Source organism: Carcharodon carcharias, chromosome 10 (assembly GCF_017639515.1).
Source record: "Carcharodon carcharias isolate sCarCar2 chromosome 10, sCarCar2.pri, whole genome shotgun sequence".
Taxonomy (NCBI): Eukaryota; Metazoa; Chordata; class Chondrichthyes; order Lamniformes; family Lamnidae; genus Carcharodon; species Carcharodon carcharias.
The window spans coordinates 129,925,869-129,950,810 of record NC_054476.1 but is presented as its reverse complement, the minus strand read 5'-3'; the positions used below and the strand labels follow the sequence as shown (position 1 = coordinate 129,950,810).

At 46.0% G+C, this 24,942-nt stretch overlaps 1 protein-coding gene across 4 annotated transcripts in view; it reads right to left on the bottom strand.

The window, feature by feature from the left end:
- Nucleotides 1-24,942, bottom strand: part of LOC121283291 (elastin-like) — a 315,972-nt gene that overhangs the window by 111,154 nt on the left and 179,876 nt on the right. For all 4 annotated transcript variants that reach the window (XM_041197705.1, XM_041197707.1, XM_041197704.1 and 1 more), the window contains 3 exons: nucleotides 16,136-16,180; nucleotides 13,215-13,250; nucleotides 5,084-5,104 (listed from right to left, as the gene is read on the bottom strand). In XM_041197705.1, coding sequence (XP_041053639.1) covers nucleotides 5,084-5,104; nucleotides 13,215-13,250; nucleotides 16,136-16,180 — 102 coding nt within the window. The remainder of the gene's footprint in view (nucleotides 1-5,083; nucleotides 5,105-13,214; nucleotides 13,251-16,135; nucleotides 16,181-24,942) is intronic.

Sequence of the window (24,942 nt, the reverse complement as noted above, 5' to 3'; positions counted from 1 at the left end):
GTTACATCTATTGAACCATGGTCTGGATGCCAAGTTTTTCACACTGTACTCCTGTGCAGCCAACATGCCAGAGGATTATCTTTCTGAAAACACTGAATTTCATTGTTAAATGCACAGTAATACTCAGGAAATTAAGATTTATTTTGAATTATAAAAGGAAAGGCTGCAACTATAGGAAATTTGAATTAAAGCAGAAGATGCTGGACATGCTTAGTAAGGCAACCAGCATGTATAATAGATATAAAAGAAAATGTAAGGATAATGTTTCATAAGATTAGATCTGGTTCTATCTTAAACATTAATCCGTTGCTCTCCTTCAAATTTCTTGGCCTCAAATTTGCAGTCAGCAATGAAACTCCTGACATAATGATGTTCCACACCAAATTTCTCGCCCTTCCCCAACCAAATAATTATTAGGCTTTTGCCTTCTCCAGAGCCCAGGAATTTCAGGACCATAGAATCAAGGCATACAAGGAGACAAATAGGCTCATCGTGCTGTGCAACCTCAACAAATCTATCAGTCTTTTGTTCAAAGACCAAATAATCTGCGGCAGAATTTTCTGCCTGTCAGGTGGGCGGTGTGGGAGGGGGCATGAACCCAATCGTGATTGGGGTCCGTGCCAATTAAGGCCCGCCCAGCATGAATGGGTGGGCAGCGATGGGACTGCAGTGCCTGCTGGGTCCAGTGGCGACCTGGCTGTCTGTTTTAAAAAATTGCTGCAGCCTTTCAAAGCGCTGCTGGTGTGCAGGCCAGGCAAGAGGGTAGGGCAGGGGGGCATTGTGCCCCTCATTTTTCTGATGATTGCCTTGCTGCCCTCCTCGAGGAGGTGGCAGCACGGTGGGAGGTCCTAGTCCCCCAGGACAGGGGGAGGAGGCCCCCCAACATGACAAGATGTGCCTGGAAGGAGGTGGCGGAGATAGTGAGTTCCCACGACGTGGTGCGATGCACCTGGATCCAGTGTCACAAGCGCTTCAATGACCTGCTGCGCTCGGGAAAGGTGAGTACCATGTTGGCATTGGTCACCTAATCCAGCAGGTTGGCTCTCTCCCTTGGAGCTCCCCCCCCCCCCTCAAGTCTGAGTGTAGTGACTGCATTGAATCATTGACAGCCTGTGTCTTTCGCTGGTTGGGCCGGCAGATATTGCCCATGCTGAGGTCACTCTGAGAGGTTGGTGAAGAGATGGGTTCTGCCCCCGCAGCATGTGGTATACTGAGACCCACATTACTGTTTTGGGAGCAACCTGGAGGAGCTGCACCGAGGCGCAGTGCTGGAACTCCAGGATATGTCAAAGTCAGGGTGATGACATGCTGGGAGGGGAGCTTCAAAGTGGCGTGGCACCAATCGATCTGCTGTCCTCTGTGCTCCACATGCTTGTGCCTCCTTGCTATGGAAGGGAAGACTGTGTAGTGCCTAATGTGATGTAGGCAGCATTTGGCCAAGGGGGTGGGGGTGGGGGGAACAGACCTAGCATCTTTGTGTGAGTGTTCGACAGCAGCGGAGTGAGAAGACACTGGATCCTGCAATGTCCCACTCTGGTTGGGGTGGGCCGTCTAGTGGAAGAGAGTCCAGGTACAAGTAGCACTAATCAATGCTCTTCTCTCCTTTTCAGGAGAAGAATGCACATAATGCAGCCGAGCAGGTAAGGCTGGCACAGTTAGCGATTCTTAGCCACTTCGGGCAGGAGGCCCTAGATTTGGAGAGGGACCATGCGCCCAGGTCCACCAGTGCCGGTGAGGCTGGGGTGCCATGGGCAGGTATGTTTGCCCAGCAGTGAGGTCACCATTGTTCTCCCAGCAGCCATGGCAGTGCTGAATGTTCAGTGATTGAAGTTTGCAACATGGCTTGACCATTGCTTATGGAAGGCTGAGCGCATAGTGATTTGGGGGACATGGATGCACATTGATATTGTCTCCAGGTTAACTGATCCAATGTCCTTGTTCTTCCTTTCAGCATCAGTGGAGCAGGGCCCGGGAGAAGGAGCACCAGAGGTCCCCTCTCACACCTGAGGGCCCTGAAGTCTCACCAGCATCACACCATCTCTGCCAGGCAGGCACCAGCGCAGATATTAGCACCTCGGTGGGAATTAGAACATCAGTTAGTGTCCCAGGGCACAGCAGTGAGGGCACTTCACAGTCACTGGAGGAGCTGGCAGAGACAGAGAGTGCCCATGGCAGCAGCAGTCAGAGGACTGCAGGGGACCAGGTATATGCTCAGCTGGTGCCTAATGATGTGCCTCTGGAGTCATCCACGACGCTGCAATCACAGGAAATGTGGCAGGGTGTGAGGGAGCATCTGGTGGAGATACATGAGGTTATGCTTGGCTTGGTTTCCAAGGTGGAAGAGTCTACACGGACTATCACCGAAGCAATGAGCCTCATGCCGAATGCCATGCATCCTCCATGGAGAGAGTGGCAACACTCGTGGAGAGGCTCCCCCAGGAGACCAATCAGGGCTTCCTGGGGATGTGCTCAGACCAGCAAGCCGTCACATTGGCATTGACCTCAGCAGGTCAGTGCCAGTGTGGGAGATGGTCTGGACACCAATTTTCCCGGCTCGGTGCCCATCCATCCTCGGTGAGCAGGGAGATCCGAAGTGACCTCACTTTGGCGCAGCAGCTGCCAGTTGTCTCTGTGGGCTCCTCTCAGGGCGCTCCGGATGAGGGCAGCAGCTCCTCCGTCCCTCTGCCAGTGACCGTTGAATCTGGTGAGGCTACAACGACTGGGGAGATGCCAGCTGTGAAACTGGCAGCTCCCTCCCAGGTGGGGCCAGCACAGGCTCCACGAGCCAGAGGACGACCGCCAAGGTCATCGAGGCCAACAGGACAGCACAGTCAGCAGCTGTCTCAGATGCCACTCCCAGCGAGGGGGCAGCATCAAGACATAGCACCCAAAAGTGTAAACAAAAGACACCTTAGGGGCACACCACGGGTTTATCACTGGTGCTTTTGTGTTGGCTCGCAATGAGGTCTTTGAGTTGTTGTGATTTTTAAGACCTTTGTCATTTTGTTTTCTTAAGTTCCTTTGCTGGTAATATTAAATTCAGACATGTCACCATGGCTGAGGGTGCCCCTTTTCTTCTGCAGCTGGATGGTTTCCAATAATGTTATGAGTGATTTGTGGGACATTCAGCTTTATTAACAAGGCCCTTAGTTAATGTTTCTATCCAGGTAGGTTTTGCATTTAGGTATCAAGTATGCAGCCTGCAGCCCAGGCTTGTCCTGGAGGTCCATATGTGGTGTGCTAGCTGAAGGTGCATTGGATTAAAGCCTTCCCAGGTGTCCCTGCCTTCCTGGAATATGCCCGGGTCAGCGCCTATCCCCTCAGCATTTCCCTGTGCGTTGTTATCCTCGGACTCACTACTGCACTCATCGTTTGCAGCCGCAGCCACTGAGTCTACATCTTCATCGTGCACAGCGTCTCCCCTTTCCAGTGCAAGATTGTGGAGAGTGCAGCATGCAACCACTATCAGCAACACACGATCTGGGGGTTACTGGAGTCCGCCCCCTGAGCGGTCCAGGTATTGGAAGTGCATCTTGAGAAGACCAATGGCTCTCCCCACCACAGCCCTTGTGGAGGTGTGGCTCCTATTGCACTGCTGCACAGCTTCTATTCTTGGATGGCGGAGAGGTGACATGAGCCACCTTCTGAGGGGATAGCCCTTGTCACCCAGCATCCATCCATCAAGCCAGGCTGGAGCACTGAAGAACCCCGGAACCTGGGAGTGTCTGAGGATGTAGGTGTCATGGGAGCTGCCTGGGTACCTGGCACAGACTTGCAGAATCAGCATCCTGTGATCACACACTATCTGCACGTTCATGGAGTGGAAGGCCTTCCTGTTGACGAAGGTACTGGGTTCACCTGCTGGCACCTTGATGGCCACATGTGTGCAGCCTATAGCACCCTGGACGCGGGGAAAGCCAGCAATCACTGCGAAGCCTCTGGCCCGCTCTGTCTAGCTTGCCTGGTCCCAGTGGTAGTGGATGAAGGTCAATGCATACCTGAACAGAGCGTCTGTAACCTCCTTGACACAAGTGTGGACAGCTGATTGGGAGAAATCGCAAAGATCACCCACTGACCCCTGGAAGGAGCCAGAGGCATAGGAGTTGAGAGCAGCTGTGGCCTTTAGGGCCACTGGCATGGGGTGTCCATCCATACAGTTCATGGAGATCTCAGGCCAAATTATCTGACAGATATAGTTGACTGTTTCCCTTGAGAGACGGAGGCTTCTTCAGCACTGCACCTCTACCACATTGAGGTAGCTGCTTCGCCGCCTGTATACCCTGGCAACAGGATAGTGGCGTCTTCTGTGACCCCTTCTGCCTTGGACTACCTCTTGGCCCTGCACCCCTTGTGCCTGCGCCTGTCCTCCCTGGAGGCTGAATGTGCACTCTTGGCCTCCTCCCCCTTCTAGCCCTCCCTTCCTCCTTGGAGGAAGTGCCTCCAGTGGGGAGTTCAGCTCCCATTCCCAGGCTAAGGGAAAGCTTCCTAAAACCTGCAGGCTCAAAAAAGATTCCTCCCCGCAGAGTGCTGACCTGAAGGTTATGAGTCCAGACGAAGCAGTTGGTATGCGTTTTAAATTATTGCAGATCACACAGGCAAGTATCAGTAACTTTGATAAAACAATATTTGACAGATCACACTCACGACCCCACTGAGCCCTCTTATCCCACCTGTGAATGAGGTTTATACAAATGTGTCCTACCTACCTGCCCGTTGCGCCCATGCGCCGACCCGAAGATTGCACGAGTGCTGAAAAATCAGCGTCGATTGGTGAGTCAAGGACCTTAAGTGGCCCGTTAACTAATGGCGGGTGCGCATCGGACATCATCGCGCACCCACCCAACGAAATATCGCAATGGCGCACGGTGACATCAGGAGACTCGCGCAATGTCACCACGCGTCATTTTACACACCAAAGGGAAAATTCTGGCCCTGGTATAATTCCAGGTCACATACATATTCCAGGACAGTTACAATTATTAATTTCACTAATAAAAGAACATGATGTTTGTTGAAATGGTGACAGTTGATTAATATCATAATTCGTAGGTCTAGTAAATCAAGAACAAAAAAGAAAAAGTACCTGCTACACCTCCTGGAGCACCTGCATTAATTGCACAAGAAAGGAGATATTAATATACAGAGCTGGTCATTAAATATTAAATTAATATATAACTGTATGAGGAACATCGCAATGACTGATAGTTCCTTCAGGGCAGTAAACAGTCTAGGAGAAGTATTTTGTTTTCGGGGCACTCCACCATTTTATATAAATAAACAATATACTTGTAAAAAGTACATACATTGTTTTAATTAACAATTAACAGTCCAAGGATGATTTTAGTAACCAATGCTTCCTTAACTAAAGCAGTTATCATTGATTCTATTTTGTTGAACAGATTCTTTTATTCATAGTTTCTCTTCCTACAATAACAGAGCAATTAAGTTCCTTTTGATAATTTAGTTTCTCTGGTCAAAGCTGAATCAAACTAATTTCACACAATTACCATTAGTTTTTGACCTAGCTTCTTCCATACACCAGATTTTTTTGCAGGGTTGGTGTTGGTGGGTGAAATCAGAAAAGTGAATTTGAAGTTTAGTGTGAGAAATGTCTGCGCTCTGAAGTGTTGATTTTGAAAGAGTGACTGATGAAATCAGTTGTAAAGGAATGGAGCTTGTGGTGGAGGCTGAAGATGATGGCTTTGGTCTCCTCATTGTTAAATTGGAGGAAGTTGTAGTTCCTCCAGGACTTGATATCAAGGAGTTTCTGGAGAGGGAGGCACAGAGTTGAGAAGAATTTACAGGTGGTTCTAATATTGACATCTCTCCACCCAATAAGTCAACCAAATATAAAATTATTTTGTGAGAGGTTTAACTCCATTTGAACTTTTGCATCATCTGGATTAGCCACATTTGAGGATTTGAGTACGAGAACAAGGATGTCTTACTGCAGCTGTACAGAGTCATGGTGAGAGCACACCTGGAGTATTGTGTGCAGTTTGGTCTCCTTGTCTAAGAAAGGATATGCTTGCCATAGAGGGAGTGCAGGGAAGGTTCAATGATCTGATTCCTGGGATGACAGGATTGTAGTATGAGGAGAGATTGGGTCGACTATGCCTATATTCACTGGAGTTTAGAAGAGGGGATCTCATTGAAACATATACAATTCTAACAGGGCTGGACAGACTGGATGTAGGGGTGATATTTCCCCTGGCTCGGGGGTCTAGAACAAGAGGTCACAGTCTCAGGATATAGGGTAGGCCATCTAGGACTGAGATGCGAGAAATGTTTTCACTCAGAGGGTGATAAACCCATGGAATGCTCTACCACAGAAGGTTGTGCAGGCCAAGTCACTAAATATATTTAAGAAGGAAATAGATTTCTGGACATTAAAGGTGTCAAGCGGTATGGGAAAAGTGTGGAAGTATGGCGTTGAGATAGAGGATCAGCCATGATCATACTGAATGGTGGAGCAGGCTTGAGGGGCCGAATGGTCTATTTCTGCTCCTATTTTCTATGTTTCTATATTGCTTAATATTAACAGCAATGTGTACCATTACTGGCATTGTGGACACTACAGTTAATTGTAATCTGTATCTTAAAAACTTTTGGACTACTGATGCTGGTTTAGTGTTGCTGGATTATTATGGTGATTTTCCTTTTGAATGTAATTCAATGTAAATATGCAAATGAATAGGGTGAATACAAATAGGGTAAGCCAGAGGGCAGCACCACTGCTTTAAATGTTTTATATTTCTCAGCAATTACACATGGATGTATCTTAAAAAATTTCTTCTCTCACCTTTACTGTCATCACCATTCCTACATTACACCAGTGAATATTTCAAAAGTACTTCATTGGCTATACAGTGCTTCAAGATGTCTGGTGGTCATGAAAGGCTCTATATAAATGGAAGTCTTTCTTTCTTTCCTTTATTTCAGAAGGAGAAGACCAGACTACTATTTCAGGGGCTTGACATGAGGCAACTATGGGCAAAATCTTAACTGAATCAACCTGCAAGTTGTATGGAGGGCGGTGAAGAGTTGGGAACCATTGATAATTGAAGTGGGCTTTGCTGTGGCTCTTTAACTCAGTCATGGCATTAGCACACTGCTTCTGGGTTTCCCAGACAATCACGGAGTATAGTCGTGATGACAGCCTGCACTGTGCCCATAAAGGCTCTTTCATTAAAGGGACCATGGCAGGGGTCAGAATGACTGCAGGAATGTTTGGTTCTGAAGGATACTGAAGGCAAGAACATAAAAGGGAAATATGGGAAAGCAGCTCCCCCAGTTCTCTGACTCTTCCCTAGAAGTTCTACTGGGGGCAATGAGGGCCAGAAGGAAGGTCCTCTTCCCCGTGGATGGGGGGAAAGAGGCCAGCCACCCAAATGAAGCAGGCATAGTGTAGGTAGTAAAGGTCATGAGCAGCAGTAGTATAGTGCTTAGGACCTGAATATAGTGTTGAAAAAGATTTAATGACCTCAGTAAGTCAGGAAAGGTGAGTGACATACCACTTACAGATGGCATCCATCGCTCTCTGACATGCCTAGAATTCTCCAGCACAACATTCCTCTGACCTACGCATTTTGTGGCTCCACTACTCCTTTCTTGCCAGGCACCCCCTCAAATCTCCATCTGAACAGCCAACACTCGCACTCAAAGTCACTCTTCTCAAATGTTCTCATTCCATCCTCAACACACATTCCACTCCTCACATTCATAACTGTCTCCTTTCTCTCATTGTAGAAGAAAGTGCATAATTCCAGGGGGAGGCAGAGAATCAGGAGTGGGCAGGCAGTGATAGCCAAGTTGACTGCATAGGTGAAGTATGTCATGGCGATCAGCAGGTTGGAACATGCTCTAGGTGATGGAGAGGCGATGGAGGAGCTCAAGGACCTGGTGACAGCATTAGATATCACACTGTCACCCGGCATTAAGTCACTAATGTTAAACTGATGTCACCAAAACTGAATTATCACGGAATGCACTATGCTGAATTTTGTACTCTTTCTCAATGTCAGCACTAACTCATGTCAGTAATCTTCTAGAGGTCCTTCAAGCATAAAAGAGGAGCTGATGACAGACCAGGTCAGTGAGTCCTCAGAGGAAGGCAAGCATGCCAAAAATACACCATCACATGACTCATTCTCCACCAGCACAGATACACATACTTCTGTGCATAATGGAGTAGAGATTGCTAGGTTGTTACACAGTGAGGCACACATCACATGTGAGCAGGGGCAGATGTTGGAAGCAAGGAGACAGGAACTTCAGAGTAAGAAGAAGCAGATGAGAAAGACTTAATACTTGTGCAGTATTATATACAGATGTTAATGGTGTTATGCTGATGTTTATTAAAATGAAACTGCCTTCAGGTGATGCCAATTGGTTTTATTCTATTACCAATGCATTAGGTACACAATAGCTATTCAATGACAGAATCACTGTACTATTCAACATTAAGAAAACTGCTAAGCTCCATTTTGAACTCCTGCACAAGAAATTGAGACATTGATAAGCTACATTGGTCTATTTGGTTAACATGACAGATTAATTTATTGAATGGAGCTCTCTTAGCCACAGTTGTTATTGCCAAGATATTCTACTCAGCTAATTACTAAATCAATGACCTTATAACATAATTTTTATCTATTTAATATTTAATGCTATTTGGATATAGCTACATCATCATTAATAGTATGAGAGTTTAAGACAACCACCATCAATCCTTTTAGCTTCACTTTAATCTCCACATTTTTATTCGTATTTTTTGATGGAGCAAGGGGGATAATTATTGGGAAAGACATCTAGACCAATAGTCGTTTGGTCATACAGAACTTGAGCATTGCTGAGAAAAGATACATGCTGATTAAGCTTTTGCACTTCTCAGGACAGATCGCGCAATTACCTACAGTAAAGGGAACAACAATTAATACTGGATGAGAAGAGAGCGCTGATTGGTTGGCAAGTGGACTCTGATTGAGGGGCCGTCTCAAGAGAGGGGTGCGTGGAAACATGTCTGAATGAGACATAGATTGAATGAGTAGTTGGGAATTGGTTCAGGTGGTAAGTTCTGCTAAGCTTTTCATAAGTTTAAATTTAGATTAAGAGTTAGGTTCTTACTTTGAAACATTGTTAGTGTAACAGCTAGATAAACAGGGAGCTGCCTGAAGTGACAGTTTTCCGTCTATCAGCTGAAAGTGGTTGCCCCAATAGGTTATAATGACTGTAGCAGAAAGCTAAGCTAGCTAGTGAGTTATCAGAGGCACTACAGAAAGCATGGAGGATTTGAACCTACATGGAGAGAGGGACACATGGACATGAAACTAGGCCAGGGTGAGACATAGATGGAGTGAGCAGTTGAGAATTTGGTTCAGGTGGGAATTTGGTGCAGAGGGGAAAAAAGGTGCTCCATTTTCGACTTTTTTTTGACCTCCAGCGACTGCTGAGTTTCCTTCCTTATCTCAGAGTTAGGTGAATGCAACCTTCTATTTCTTTATCTATGTAAATTATGAACTGATTGGCCAATTAAATAAATACGGTTGGACAGAGATGGCATGGTATGTCATGACTGCAGCATGTGGGAATCTGTGAAATGCATTGCAACCCCAGGCAACTATATTTGCAGCAAGTGTCTGCAGTTTAAATGACTTCGGCTAAGAGTTGCTGAGCTTGAGGCCGAGTTGCAAACATTGTGGTGTGTCAGGGAGGGAGACAGTTGTCTGGCCATTTTTTTCCAGGAGGCAATCATATCCCTTAGGTTAGGCAGAACTTTAGGGTTGGTCAATGGTCAGGGATAGGAGGGTGTTCCTGCGAGTCAGGCTGGTAAGGAGAATCAGCATGTAATGATGGAAGAGCCTCAGCTCCTGACTTTATCCAACAGGTACAAGGTGCTTGCTACCTGTGTGGATAAGCAGAAGCTGGAGAAGAGGCAAGGTAGATGAGTGAACTGAGCTGACCAATGGCACCATTGTGAAGGATACCATTCAAATGGGAGCAGTAAGAGGAATGTGGTAGTGATAAAAGACAGTATAATCAGGGGGATAGATACTGTTCTCTGTAGCTGTGACCAGGAGCTCCTGTGATTGTGTTTCATGCCTGGTGCCAGGGTTAAGGACATCTCCCCAAGACTAGGGAGGAACTTGGAGTGGGAAGGGAAGGATGCAGTGGTTATGGTACATGAGGGAACCAATGACATTGTAGAACCAGGAATGATGTTCTGCTAAGGGAATTTGAGGAGCTAGGGACCAAATTGAAATGTAGAATATCAAAGGTAATCATCTCTAAGTTGTTACCTGAGCCACGCACAAATTGGTATAGGGTCAAACAGATTAGAGTATTAAACGCGTGGCTGAAAGAGTGGTGTAGGAAGAAGGGGTTTTGATTCATGGGGCACTGACATCAGTACTCAGGGAAGAGTGAGCTATTCCTTTGAGATGGGGTCCACTTGAATCAGGCTGGTACCAGTGTCCTCGCCAATCATATAACTAGAGCTGTTGACAGGGCTTTAAACTAACAGAGGCAGGTGAATGCTTGGGTGAAGGGAGATTTAGAAATTCAATGAGAGAGGTCACGTCATCAGAACAGTATAGCAATGTGGATAAGGACAAGCAGAATGGGTCAGGAAGGGACAGAGAATTTAACAAAATTTGTACATCAACGAATAAGGACATTTCAGAGAACAGAAGTAAAAATTGGAATTAAAGGTTTTTTATTTGAATGCACAAAGCACCACAATAAGATAGATAGTGGCACAAATAGAGATAAATGATTTAGATTGAATTGCCATAACAGAGACATGGGCCAGGATTTTAAGGTCCCTTGCGCCTGATGGGATATTACGGTCCCGTTGACCAAATGGAGATTTAAATGGCTTGCCACATCCGCCGGTGGGAGACATGCTGAGGCAGGGCCATAAAATCCTGGCCATGGTTACAAGGTGATCAAGGTTGTGAAATGAATATTACAGGGTACACAATATTTAGGAAGGATAAGCAGAATCACAAAGGAGGAGGGGTGGTCCTGAAAGTAAAAGATTATATAAGGGCTTTAGTGAGAAAGGATCTAGCCTCAGAAGATCATGAAATAGAATCAGTATAGGTGGAAATTAGGAAATTAGGAATAGCAAGAGTCATAAAATACTGGTGCGAGTAGTTTACAAGACCCCTAACAGTAGATATGCCATTGGACAGAGCATTAAACAAGAAATTATTGGAGCATGTAACAAAGGCAATGCAATAATTGTGGGGAACTTTAATCTTCATTATAGACTGGGACAGTTGAATTGGCAAGAGTGCTTTAGGAGATGGGTTTTTAGCATGTTTTTATGATAGTTTCTTGAAGCAATATATTGTGGAACTGACTGGGGATAAAGCTATCTTGGAAATAGCATTGTGTAATGGGTTAATTAGCAATGCTGTGGTAAAAAAATCCTCTCAGAAATAGTGGTCATAACACCATTGATGTCCATGTTAAGTTTGAAAGTTACATATTCCAATCACAAACAAGAATCTTACACTTAACCAAAGCCAATTACATACATATGAGGGGAGAACTGGCTAAGGTTAATTGGGTAAATAAGCCAAAAGGCTTAGAACAGAGGGAAACATTTTTAAAAATTCAATATCTTCAACAAAAATGCATTCCATTGAAAAACAAAAATTCAATGAGAAAGACCCAACCATGTCTCTCTCAGGAAGTTAAAGGATAGAATTAGATTAAAAGAAGAGGTCTACAATGTTGCAAAAAACAGTGGCAAGTCCGAGGATGGGGAATGTTTTAGAAACCTGCAGAGGACCACCAAAAAGTTGATAAAATGAAAGAAGCATAGAATATGAGAAAAAACTAGTCAGGAATATAAAACAGATTATAAGACCTTTTATAAGTATGTAAAGAGGAAGAGCATAGCTAACGTAAATGTTGGCCCCTTAGAAGCAAAGACAGGGGAAAGCATCTTTGGGAGTGAGGAAATAGCAGAGGCATTGAACAAATATTTTGTGGCTGTCTTCATAGTAGAAGACATAAGTTTCATACCAGAAATAAATGGTAACTTAGGGACTAAAAAGAGAGAAGACTCGCAGGGAATTAAAGGATGTGGGGAGCAGGTGGGAAAATGGAGTTGAAGCCCAAGGACAGCCATGACCGTCCTGAATGGTGGAGCAGGCTCAAAGCCTATATGGTCTGCTTCTGCTCCAATTTATTGTGTTAATGTGGAAGAGATGTTGCCATAGAAAATGCAGCAGGAAACAGTCAACTGCCAAGCTACGTTCAAATTCAAACCAAGCAGGTCGACTCTGATTTTGCCGTGAAGCCAAAAAGATGTTGTGTCAAATAACTGGATTGAGACTATCCAATGTTACATCAGTTTGGTCCTTTCAAGTGAGCTGATAGAGATTTCCATCCCAACTGTCTATGCCGTATTATAAAACAGGTCCCAGTACAGAAGAGATCATCCAAACTCCACCCTCTCCTCTAAATCCCAACCTCACAGCCTGTAATACACTGTCTAATTTCTGTTCCACACTATTATGCACCGTATTACCCTTGACCTCAGTATTAGTCTCTCTACATAAACAAAACAGGCATCATTGCAATATTATTTTATTTATATGGATATAAGGAAGATATCCCTCTACAGTCTAAATCTGTCCACCGATGACATTCTGATCCAGTTCCTTTTTATCACACATTTCAATTTTTGTTTCACGTCTATTCGTTTCTTCTTCTATTTCACAATTATCAAATCTTTTCCCAATGGTTCCAGTATCTCTTCACCAAGAAAAATATATACTTTTTAATTCACATGTGATAGGTAGACTAGAGTGGAAGATGGTTTCACATTTCTGTAATCCACCATCAGAAAATTATATTCCTAGCCCTTTCTGAACATTAAATATTATTCCACTTGTCTAACCACAACTGCATTGGGGTACTCCTTACAACCCAGTACTATGCTCCCAACACAGAAGAAAAGATGTTCATTCTAAAATTAGAGAATTGCACTACTTAATTACACATCATAAATGAAAAAAAGAGTCATAACTTTAATCTTTACAAAAAGTTAAACTTTTTGATTATATATCATGTACAATAGGAACATTTCTCCCTTTTTAAATTGAACATCACTTTATTCTAACCTCAAAGGCAGTATAATAATTTCATGATTTTATAAACTAACAATTAAATTTGGTATCAGAAGTATTAAGATTTACCTCCATATTTTGCAGCTTTGGCTGCAGCAGCTGCACCTGAAATGTCAGAGGATTGACAGGTTTGTAAAAGAAGAGATTGACTGTATACAATATAAAAAAAAGATCAATTGTATCATTCCTGGGAAACCCCATTTCTGAAATTTTCGATGCTAATGTATAAATTATTTGAATCTACATTAAAGAATTATGGCCTTATGGTTTAATTGGGTGAATACTCATCAATCAACACATATTGTGTACAGTGTGCCTCATTCTCCAGATTTCAACACCCTTCACATACAGTTGGGTCAATTTCACAAGTGAGGCCACACTTCCTCTGAAGTATTTCTGAAGTCACCCATGCGATGGATAATTATTTATTACTAAACTATTATTGTCTTTACACTATGTCTTGGCTTCTGCACTTTACAGCTGGGGGCAACGTTCAGGAGCTGGAACCTTTGTTGAATTTGTTTCTGAATCTGAGGCACCAAGCATCTGTAGAACCTCAACTGCAACTCCAGTTGATGACTGGCTAACTTAGTACTGACCAGGCAGGCATTAGATTTACACAGTAAGCCATCAGAGAAGCTTCAAACAACATGATCAGGATCCCACAAACAGATCCAACAAGAATGAAAGGAATTTAATTAATAAAAACAATGATGATCCTCAAAGGAATGAAAGGAACAGGTTAATGAAAAATTGTAATAACTTGTATTGGGGCTGATCTTTTAAAAAAGCACACTTAGTCTCATAAGCTCAATACTTTGAATGCACAATTAGATGGGGTGGGGGGATGATTCATTTCCTTGGCTGTAGCTTTTTCAAAGCAAGATTGCAACTGTATACTTCCACTGAATCGACAGCTGATCATTGCACCAAAGTGTCAATTAATCTGTAATTTATTCTGGTCAAAAGCAAAAGTTGCTTAGGGATATCCACAGTTCTTGTGATTTGAAGAAAGAAACACAAGAAAATGCTTACAAAGATTCAGCAGATCAATTTGTCTGAAATCCAGAGGAACACCTCTATACCTGGGAAGACATGGTTCTGTTAGGTCTGGGCACATTCAGTCTTTGGACTGTTAAGGTGGAATTGAGTGAAAACCGTGATTGTCAAGCATTGAGGAATCTACCAGTTACACAAGAGCTGTAGAGGACAAGGTGATGGTGCCAATAAGAAGGCAAGTCATTTTATCCTGGAAAGGAAGCACAATTTGCACTTCCTCCTCAAAGGAATCTATGGATGCCTCAGAGTGGGAATGGTACTCAAAAAACAATATAATCATTCCCATATAACTTGTCTTAGGTTTCCACCTCCTCAGGGCAAAAAGCTGTGGCACTAAAAGTTGTTGTCCTTAATAAATGCTTTTACTAGCAAGCTTGGCTCCAGTAACCTTCCCACTTCTTTCTTGAAAGGATGCAATTTTTTTTTTAATTTATGCTGAAGCTGGGCTACCATTGTGAGTTACTGAGAAAACCTTGATGATTTTAACTTTTTGTTGAATGTTGTCCAACTGAGAACTTAAAGCCCAATAGCTTCTTCTATGGACAGCTGAGTTTTTTTTTGATGAGTTCATGTCTGCCTTCCCTGTGGCAGGGCCTGACTGAGCTCTGTAGAATTTCAACTAGTGTAAACACAGGTGGTCTTGCTAGGCACATAAAGTAAGCAAGCACAAAGGTAGCAGCTTGTCACTGACTGCTGCTCAAGAAAGAGGGCTTGATTTTACATTCCCAAATCAGGCATGCAGCCTTCCCTCACTGATGAAGAATTCGGCGTGATGATATTGGGTCGGCAACCTGACCACGCCAGTCTTCAATAATAAGGAAGGTACGTGGGTGCCAAAATTAGCAGCCAGCCAATCATTTTGAAATTGTAAACCCAATCATCCACAACTTTTCATTGTCCGCTGCATTTCTCAGGCATCAGAAATAAAACAATCTGGGAGTCTTTTGCACCATGAGGTGGTACAAGGGCTGTAGAAAAGGCCTACCACCGGAACCATGGTTGAATTTTTTTACTCAATCACGGGATGTGGACATAGCTGGCTAGGCAGCATTTATAGCCTATCCCTAATTGCCCTTGAGAAGCTGGTGGTGAGCTGCCTTTTAGAACCACTGCAGTCCATGCGATGTAGGTTCACTCACAGTGCTGTTAGGGGGGGATTTCCAGGATTTTGAGTCAGTGACAGTGAAGGAACGGTGATATATTTCCAAGTTAGGATGGTGAGTGGCTTGGTGGGGAACTTCCAGGTGGTGATGTTCCCATGTGTCTGCTGCCCTTATCCTAGATGGTAGTGCTCATGGGTTTGGAAAATGTTGTCTACGAAGCCTTGGTGAGTTCCTGCAGTGCATCTTGTAGATGGTAGACACTGCTGCCACTGTGCGTTGGTGGTGATGGGAGTGAAGGTTTATGGAAGGGGTGCCAATCAAGCAGGCTGCTTTGTCCTGGATGATCATTGATGAAGCAGCTGAAGATGGTTTGGCTGAGGACACTATCCTTGGAGAGGATAAAACATAGTCCCAATCCAATGCAGAGTGGAAAGCAAACTCTTTACAGCTATGGAAAATAATGAACTACTGCAGTGGTGCAGATGCTAAGGTTTATCGGACATGTAGTCAATTATCACATCTGACAACCTATTCATAATGTCAAGACATTTTATTTGCATGCTAAGCATGTGGTTTCTGAGGAAATAATTGAGTTAGATTCTTTCCCTGTAGTTTGTGAAAGATGCTTAATAAAGGGTAATGACCTTTGTAATGAAGTATGTTTATATTTGTAGACTTTCAAAGCACTCTGGGCATTACATTACAGTCCATAGTTTCCAAAGATATGTTAAAAAGTTAATATCCAGTTGGCGCATTCTTACAATAGACTGTAGAGCTGACAATAGTCAAACGCTCAGATTTCCCATCTATATCTGGAAAACAACTTACCGGGTACAACTCCTGGCTGAGCTCCAGGTACAGCTGCTAGACCACCTGCAACATCAGCATAGGAGAGTTACAATCATGAATATCTTCAGTAAAATGGCAGAAATGCCAATGAACAATGACCAGCAGTGTGTTGTATATTATTCACACTAACAGACTGTTCTTAATAAATTACATCACTGGCTTTCATTTCATTGTCAGCACAGTCAGGTAAACAATGGAAGTAGTAAGTTGTAATGAAGCGAGAATACTAAAGCAAAGTCAGAATGGCTGGTTACCTAGCATTAAACATAGAATGAACAACTGTATTCATCACAGCTCCTAGGGGAGTTCCTCCAGTACTTGCGTTGGCAGTACAAAAATGGAAACAACAGTCACAGAATCATTGAATGGCTACAGCACAAAAGGAGGCCATTGAACCCTTTGTGTCTGTGCTGGCCCTCTGAAGAAGCAATTCACCTGCCTTTTCCCTACAGCCCTGCAAATTTTTCCTTTTCAGATAATGGTCAAATTCCCTTTCAAAAGCCTCAGCTGAACATGCCTCCACCATACTGTCAACCTTTGCATTCCAGACCCTAACCTCTCGTTGCACGAAAAAGATTTTCTTTATGTCATCATTGTTTCTTTTGCCAATTACTTTAAATCTGTGCCCTCTGGTTCTCGATCCTTCCACCAATGGGAACAGTTTCTTCCCATCTACTCTGCCCATGATTCTGAATACCTCTAACAAATCTCTTCTCAACCTTCTCTTTTCCAAAGAGAACTGCCCCAACTTCCCGCGCACAGGTGGGGTCAGGGTAAGTGAAGGAAGGGGCTACACATTGGGGACACCTATATAAACTAACCATGCCTCTATAACTGAGACAGATCAGGTGCAGCCGCAATGAAATAATGAGTCAGGCTCCTAGCTGGCCCATGCATGCAAGCAATGCAGAGGCACCAAAGGGCCACCGAACACTCCATACCCTACCCCACCTGCCCTCTGCCCCCTTGGCACAGACTTCAAGTCCGCCACCACTTTATTGGCCAGCGGAACAATTGGACTGCACATGCTGTACAATCTCTTCGCCAACACTGGCCATGTAGCAGTCACTGCTGAAGGCGCTCACAGCCCCTTGCAATCTCAGCCTTCTGGTTCGGACCAGTGTCCCCCATGTCACAGTTTGACAGGGCAGCCATGCAGCGCACTCTGGCTATCTGAGGGGTGACCAGCACTCTCCAGGAAGCATTAAGGGGTGGTCACACAGGGCCAGGGAAGGTGCTAAGTACAGCCACGATAACCACGTCTCTCTCTCTCACTCTCATACTGCAGGAGGACCACGTCAGGATTATGGATCCTGGTGACCTAGCTGTAGGCCTGATGGCCTACAGAGTCTGTAGAAGACAGAGGAGAGGCAGCTGGCCATTCAAAGGCAGGAGCAGCAACCTCATGAAGAAGGGGCAGCAGGGGCTCCCTCACACGCTGCCCAGGAGTGACAGCGAGCCAGTGCCTGGACCGGTCTGGTGGAGCCCTGCAATATTGTCTGCAGAGGGTATCACATATCGTCATTGTCTGCTGCGCCCTTTACAACCTGGTGCTGCAACGGGGTAGGAAGCTGGCTGAGGAGGAGATGGAGGAGCTGCACATCTCCTCTGATGAGGAGGACGCTGAAGGGGATGAGACTCTCGCAATGGCTAGACAAGGCAGACGCACTCGGGAGGCCCTCATAGCTGCCAGATTTATGGAATATGATGATGACATGCAGTGAGGTGTCCCCATAGATCCTCACATCACAGTTGTGAATGTTTGTCTTCAGTCTAGCTTATCGCAGCACCAATACTCTCTGTGAGAATGCTCCTGTCATGGAGATGCAGTGGAGGCCCTAACAGTCACCAATTGCGGAAGAATGATGACAACATGCAGTGAGGACACTCCACAGATCTTCACAAAGCCTCTGAGAATGTCTGACTCCTGTTTGGCCAAGGGTAGCTTGCTTGCGCTCCATGATCACGGCCACCTCAGAGACACAGCCATGAAACTTTAGACGCATCTGATGCTGTGTCCGTCTTCAACACCTCAGTCCTTCAGGAGCTGGAGCACAGCATCACTGGTCGCACATGCTGGTGTGATGGGGGCCAGCCCCACCTTAAAGGTGCCGAGATCAGACAGAAATTATGACAGAACTCTGTGGCGCCTGCCCACTATATTCTGGCTGCAATGACCAGCACTGCCAAGGTGCAGGCATCAGTAATGTTTCCAGGGAGTGTGAGTCTGGGCCATCACTGTGGTCTGAAGGCCACAAAGAGCACAGGGAAGAGGCCCTGGACTGAGACACCTGCCTTTTATCTCGTGCAGAAAGTTTTCACATCTGAGTGACAAGAACACTGCTCATCAAAACAAGGAGCCATAGGCAGGGGGAAATTCTTGGGAGTTTATTGACAATAGTGAACATTATGTATACGTGATTAACACCCGTGCCCAGGCTGTGCAACTAATTGTCATTAACTATCCTCACCCTGCTGCTACATCTTGGTGCTCCCTGGATATCTACAGCAGAGGTGGAGGCAGCCTGCTGACTGTGATGCCCTGTCTGTGATGATTTTGGTGGGTGTCCTCTGGAGAGCTGAGACTTGGAGGGCCCCGGCCTGCTTTCGGGTCCTGCTATGTGGTATTGGCACCCTCTTCAGCCTCTGAAACTGGGTCTGTGGAGGTCAAAGAAAGAGGGGAGCCAGATGGGCTGGTCACTCCCAGAGTCACCTGGGTGGATGACCCCAGAGCGTGCACCTGCTGATCCTCCTTCATATGGGTGCCCAAGCGCCTCTGGCTGACTCCGTGAGTGGAAGGGGTAGCTGGAGTGAGATCGAACTGCCCAGCATCCCTCTCGCACACATACTGTTGGAGGCCAACTATGGCATCAGCGATGGAGTTAAGCCTGTGCAGCAATGCAGGAGTGACATGCTGGACCAAGGTCTCCATGGCGGATGCCATTTCAATGCTGGCGCTATCACCTCAGACTAAAGGTGGATGGACTCCTCCATCGTGCCTTGCTATCTGAGGAGTGCAGTGGACATCCCTTCATGTTGTTCCTTAGTTTGCCTTTGCAGCTCCAACAACTGTGACATGACCGAGAACAGAGGCTTGTCATCTGATTTGGACTCAGCAACGTTCTGGCCTCCAGCAGTCCTCCGAGTGCCGGGGACCTGGGTAGCCCCTGCCTCCACCTGCTGTGGATCAGAAAGTGCGTTGTGCTCACCAGATTGTGATCCCGAGGCCATTCTAAAGTTAGGTCCTACCAGGTGTGTGTCTCTGTCACTGGTGGAGGTTGTGGGTGAGCACTGTGATGGGAATTCAAAGAGGGTGCTTTCAGGTTCCTCTTCAGAGGTTTCTTCGGAGCTTGCTAGGAGGCTCTGGGTCATGGACTCTATCGGCTGCTTCCCAGATGTGCCTGCGAAAGCAAGGGGAGATAATTAGTGCTTGGCAGTGGCCTGTGAAATAGGACACATCACTCACAGCATGGCTGTCTGATGGACGTTGCACTGCTGGATCCTCAATTGTTAGAGCAGCGCTGACCTCACCATCAGCACAGGACCGGTCCTGGTTATTGCTGGCCAGATAGATGGCTCTGTTTTCAAATCCTGTCAGAACTTTGAATTCCGGCATCCCTTCACCTGTCTGCAACCTTTCCTTCCTGTTATGAGCCAGATTGTTCTGCATGGATAGGGATGGGGAGAGTGTACCAGGACTCCTGCTGGGCCAGATGATAAGTATGCCTGGCCTGTGTGGGTGGTGAGTGGCCCCATCGATGGGTTGAGGACAATGACGGTGTGTGTGAGTGAATGGTGAAGTCTTTTGCACTGGCAGCGAGTGAGGGTCGTGGGGATGCGTGATGGGTTTGTGAGTGTGTGAGTCGGGAGTGATGAAAAGAGTGACTTACCCTGGCAGAAGGGAGGAGATCATTCATCTCTTTGTGGCACTGGGTGGCTGTCTTACTCTGCAGGGCATTTGCACTGACTACTGCTGCCACTGCCTCCCAAGCTGGATTGGTGACATTACTACCCATCCTACGGCCAGCGAAGCGGTAGAACACATCCCAGCAGGCCTCCACAGCATCCAGCAGTCACTCAAGGGACCCGTCACTGAAGCGGGGGGCTGCATTCCTTTTGCCTTTGATGGCCATGTCTCTCAAGCAGCGGTGGTGAGCTGGTGGTGTTGAGCGCTTTGTTGGCGGCTGCCTTTTTAAGATGGCGGCCAGCGTGATACAACAGCAGGGTGATGGCGAGCAGGTGAATGAGAGCCCGCACACCCATCTGATGGAGTTACATGAGGGAATGCCATGGTCTCCATTGTGAGGGAGTCCTTGCGGAGCATGAGCAATGCAATGACCGTCAAGGCCAAGCGCACTGCCTCCTCCATGGAGATAGTGGCCACTGTCATGAAGAGGCTCCTCCAGGAGCTGAATCAGGGCTTCCTGGGGGTGTGATTGGACCTGGAAGCCCTCACACCGGCAATGACCTCAGGTGGTCAGTGTCAGTGTGGGAGATGAATTGGGCCCCTAGTATCCCAGTTAGGTGTCCATCCATCAATGGTGAGCAGGAAGGTCCAAAGCAACCTCACACTGATGCATGAGCTGCCTGTCGTCTCTGCCAGCTCCTCTCAAGGCTCTCCGGATAATGGCAGCAGCTCCTCCATTCTTCAGCTAGTGACCATGGCATCTGATGAGGCTGCGGCAACTGGGGAGATGCCAGCTTTGGCACTGACCGCTCCCTCCCAAGCAGGGTCAACATAGGCTCCATGGGACTGAGGATACCCGCCAAGGTCATCAAGGCCAACTGGACAGTAGAGTGAGTAGACTGTCTCCAATGCCAGTGTCAGCGAGGGGGGAGCACCTAGACGCAAGCAAAATCTTAAAACATCTTAAGCACAATACAGGCTTATCAGTGGTGACATTTTCCCCCCACCTTTTACAATAAATGTTCCTTGGTGTGATGGATTACACCTCTCAATTTCATTTGTATTATGTATGCCCAGCACCACATCATTAAATGTGTTTCTGTACAACAAGCCTCTGGGTGCTTCATTTGTTCTGCAGGTGCAGGGTAAGTCATGATGTTATGAGTGACTTGTTTGTCATTAAGCTTTATTGAAATGGCACATAGTGCATGTTGTTCACCAAGCAAATATTCCTGTCAGGTATTGAATATGGAGCCTGCAGCCCTGGCATGTGGTGGTGGTTCTTATCCGGTAGGCTAGCTGATGGATCGTTGGATTAAAGCGTCCCAGGTGTCCCTGCCTCCCTGGAGGTTGCCCAGGTCAGTGTCTATCCCCTTAGCATTTGTCTGATTGTGCTTGTCCTTGGACTCACTACTGGATTCATTGTCTATTGCCAGAGCAGCTGCGTCAACATCTTCCTCCACTGCATCCCTTCTTTCCAGTGCCAGATTGTGTAGAGTGCAGCATGTAACTACTATCAGTGACACATGATATGGAGGGTATTGGAGTGCATCCCCTGAACGGTCCAGGCATCGGAAGCGCATCTTGAGAATACCTATGGCTCTTTCTACTATCACCCTTGTGGATGCATGACTCCTATTGTACTGCTGCTCGGCCTCTGTTCTTGGATGGCGGAGAGGCGTCATGAACCACCTTTTGAGGGGATAGGCCTTATCACCCAGCAGCCATCCAACCAGTTGGGCTAGAGCACTGAAGAGCCTCGGCACCCGGGGGTGTCTCAGGATGTAAATGTCATGAAAGCTGCCTGCGTACCTTGCACAGACTTGCAGAATCTGCATCCTGTGATCACACACAATCTGCACATTCATGGAGTGGAAGCGCTTCCTGTTGACGAAGCCAGCCCGCTCACCCACTGGCGCCTTGATGGCCACATGTGTGCAGTCGGTTGCACCCTGGATGCGGGGAAACCCAGCAATTGCAGCCCGTCATACTACGCTTGGGCGTGTCGGGCGCATGACCGTAAAGTAAAATTCTTCCCTATGTGTTTTTCAGTACGTTGCGGAGTTTTACTTGGTCACAGCCTTTGTCCCTTCCAACACTGCATGCATGGCTAGTTCCCCGATCAGCAGCAGGCGCACAGCAGTTTAGATCTCCCGGGAGCTGATGGTGCTGCGCTTGTTGTCATGGGCCAGGTGGGAAGCTTCTCCCATGATGCGCTCGGAAATATTGTTTACGAATGAGTTCATGATGCGCATATGCATTTTGTAGATGTAGATGGAGTAACTTTCTTTCCTGGATCTTTTCCTCTTCTTGCTGCCCTTCATTGGCAACTTTTTCTGCGCTTTCTTGGTGCCCTTCTGCGTTTTCTTGTCATCAATCATGATCACAGTCAGCTTCAGGCACAGATGATTGCATTGTTATTTGACCTCACGCACACAGGTCAACTGAAGTGTGCCTGTATGAGGCTGTCACAAGATTCTCAGGCAGCCAGGTGAATGGCTGTAAGCACTCTGGCCACATCTGTCTCCTCTTCCTCCTAGGTCAGCACCCTTATCCTCCTGCAATGTCAGTCCTCTCTGCAGCATGATGTTGTGCAAGGTACAGCAGACCACAACAATTCTGGAGACCCTTGTTGGTGCATGCTGAGAGGCACCTCCAGATTTTCCAGGCACCTGAATTGCATCTGCTGCGACCCCTTGGCTTGTTCAATGAGTATCCTTGTGGCCATGTGGCTCTCATTGTACCTCTGCTGTGCTAGAGCTCTTTACAGGAATCATCAGCCAAGTCCTTTCAGGGTAGCCCCTGTCTCCAAGAAGTCAGCCTCCACTACAGCAGAAGCTACCAAATGGCTCAGTGCTACAGTGGAACCTCAGACAGAGGCCATTAGATCAATGCTTGGTGCATGCAAGCCCAGCTTGCTGTGATGTAGACTCAGGCTGGTGCTAATGCTCAAAAAGCGGGATTCTCACAGTAGTCCAACAAGTTGCTAGGATTGCGGAGGTGGTGCCCAGGAGAGTGGCAGTGGCACAATGGAGGATGATCCTTTCTCAGGATGACAGCATTCATCTTCCTGCCACTGCTGCTCCACCAGTGCCCTTGTTGGTGCCTGTCAGCTAGCTTGCCCAGACTGCTGTGGCCCAAGTCAAGGTGGTGCAGTCCATAACTGAATCCTCAAGGCCCAGAGATACTTGAGGAGGAAGGATTTCAAAAGCACTTTACTGGAAGTTGTTGTATGGCTGTTTAAATAGTGCTGGAGCAGCTGAATGCTGGTTCTTTGTGGAGTGCCATGCACATTCATCCAATGTACTTACATGGTCCACGTTTGCTAGATCAGGGGTTGCCTGCGTGATGCCCTTCTTATAATTGCACAGAATGCATGCTGCAGTGGAAGTAGCTGCTGGTGTACCATGCCCCAGCAAAAGAGCACTAGGCCTAGTACTAGATCATCTCTATCAGTGCTATTGCAAGCAAGTTCACATCCTCTATTTTCTATCCCTTGGCCAATTCTGTATCCATGCTGCTACTGCCTCTTTATTGCATGGGCTTCAGTTTTGCTAACAAGTCTAACGTCTGGTATTTTCTCAAATATCTTTTGAAAATCCATATACACAATAGCAACTGCATTGCCCTCATGCCCCCTCCACTATTCATCCAGTAACTTAATCAAGTTAGTCAATCACAATTTGCCCTTAACAAATCTGTGTTGGTTCCCTTTTATTGGATGCTTACCAAATGGCTGTTAATTTTCTCCCAAATTATTGTACCTAAAAGCTCCTCCACCACTTTCGTTAAACTGACTAACGTTTCAGTTTATTAATTTACAGGTTTATTCTTCTTCCCTTTTTTGAATAAAGGTGTAACATCTGCATTTACCCAGTCCTTTGGCATCACCCCTGTATGTAAGGAAGATTGGAAAACAGTGGCCAGAACCTCCACAATTTCTACCCTCAGCAACCTAGGAGGAAATCCCATCTGGCCAAGGTGACTTATCTACATTAAGTACTGCCAACCTTACTGTACCAACCCTTTATTTTCATCTCAGCAATGGATGCAAACTACTCATTTAATATCTCAATCATGCCTTCTGTCTCCACCAATAAATCTCCATTTTGGCTTCTAATTGGGCCCACCACTTCTCTGTCAACTCTTTTAAAGTTAATTTGTCCAGGGAAGACCTTTAGATTCCCTTTTCGCCTAACTATTCCCTTACTGTTTCATTGCCCCTCTTATTTCCTTTTTAATTTGTTCTCTGTACTTTTTATATGCAGCTTGATATTCCCTTGTATTAATGAACTGACATTTTTCATATACCCTCTCTTTCTGTTTCATCCTACTCTCTAATTCTTTCTTCACACTACTTGACTGTTCCTTTGATATTAAAGAAAATCTGGGTGCTGCCTGATTTGACATCTATTTGCAAGGAATTTCAATTACCGTTTCTTCTTTACATGTACATATTAGAAAAAACATAGGGCAGAATTTTTCGCTAAGTGGGCGGGCACATGCCCAACCCTCATGGTTGGTGAGCAGGAAAAAAGGCCAAGAGGCCTTTGCATTTTTTGTGAAACCTCATCCATGGGTTTTGATCTGTCATTAATAACAAATTTAAAAATTTCATCCCAATTTCTAACATGTTCCTGCTTATGTGATTGAGTCACATGAGGAGACATGTTTCTTAACATTTAAAAAAATTTTATTTTTAACTTTCAAAACTCTTCATTGCCCTGACGCAGCTGTGTGTGCCAGGGAGCTTTTCTTACATGCATGCCCGAAATTCATGCCTGCCCTCCTCCCTCCCCATCCCCCACACACAGGCATCGCTGAATGCTGCCACGTGCGTTTCAGGCCAGCCAGCGTGAAATTGCTGTCTAGCCCCGAC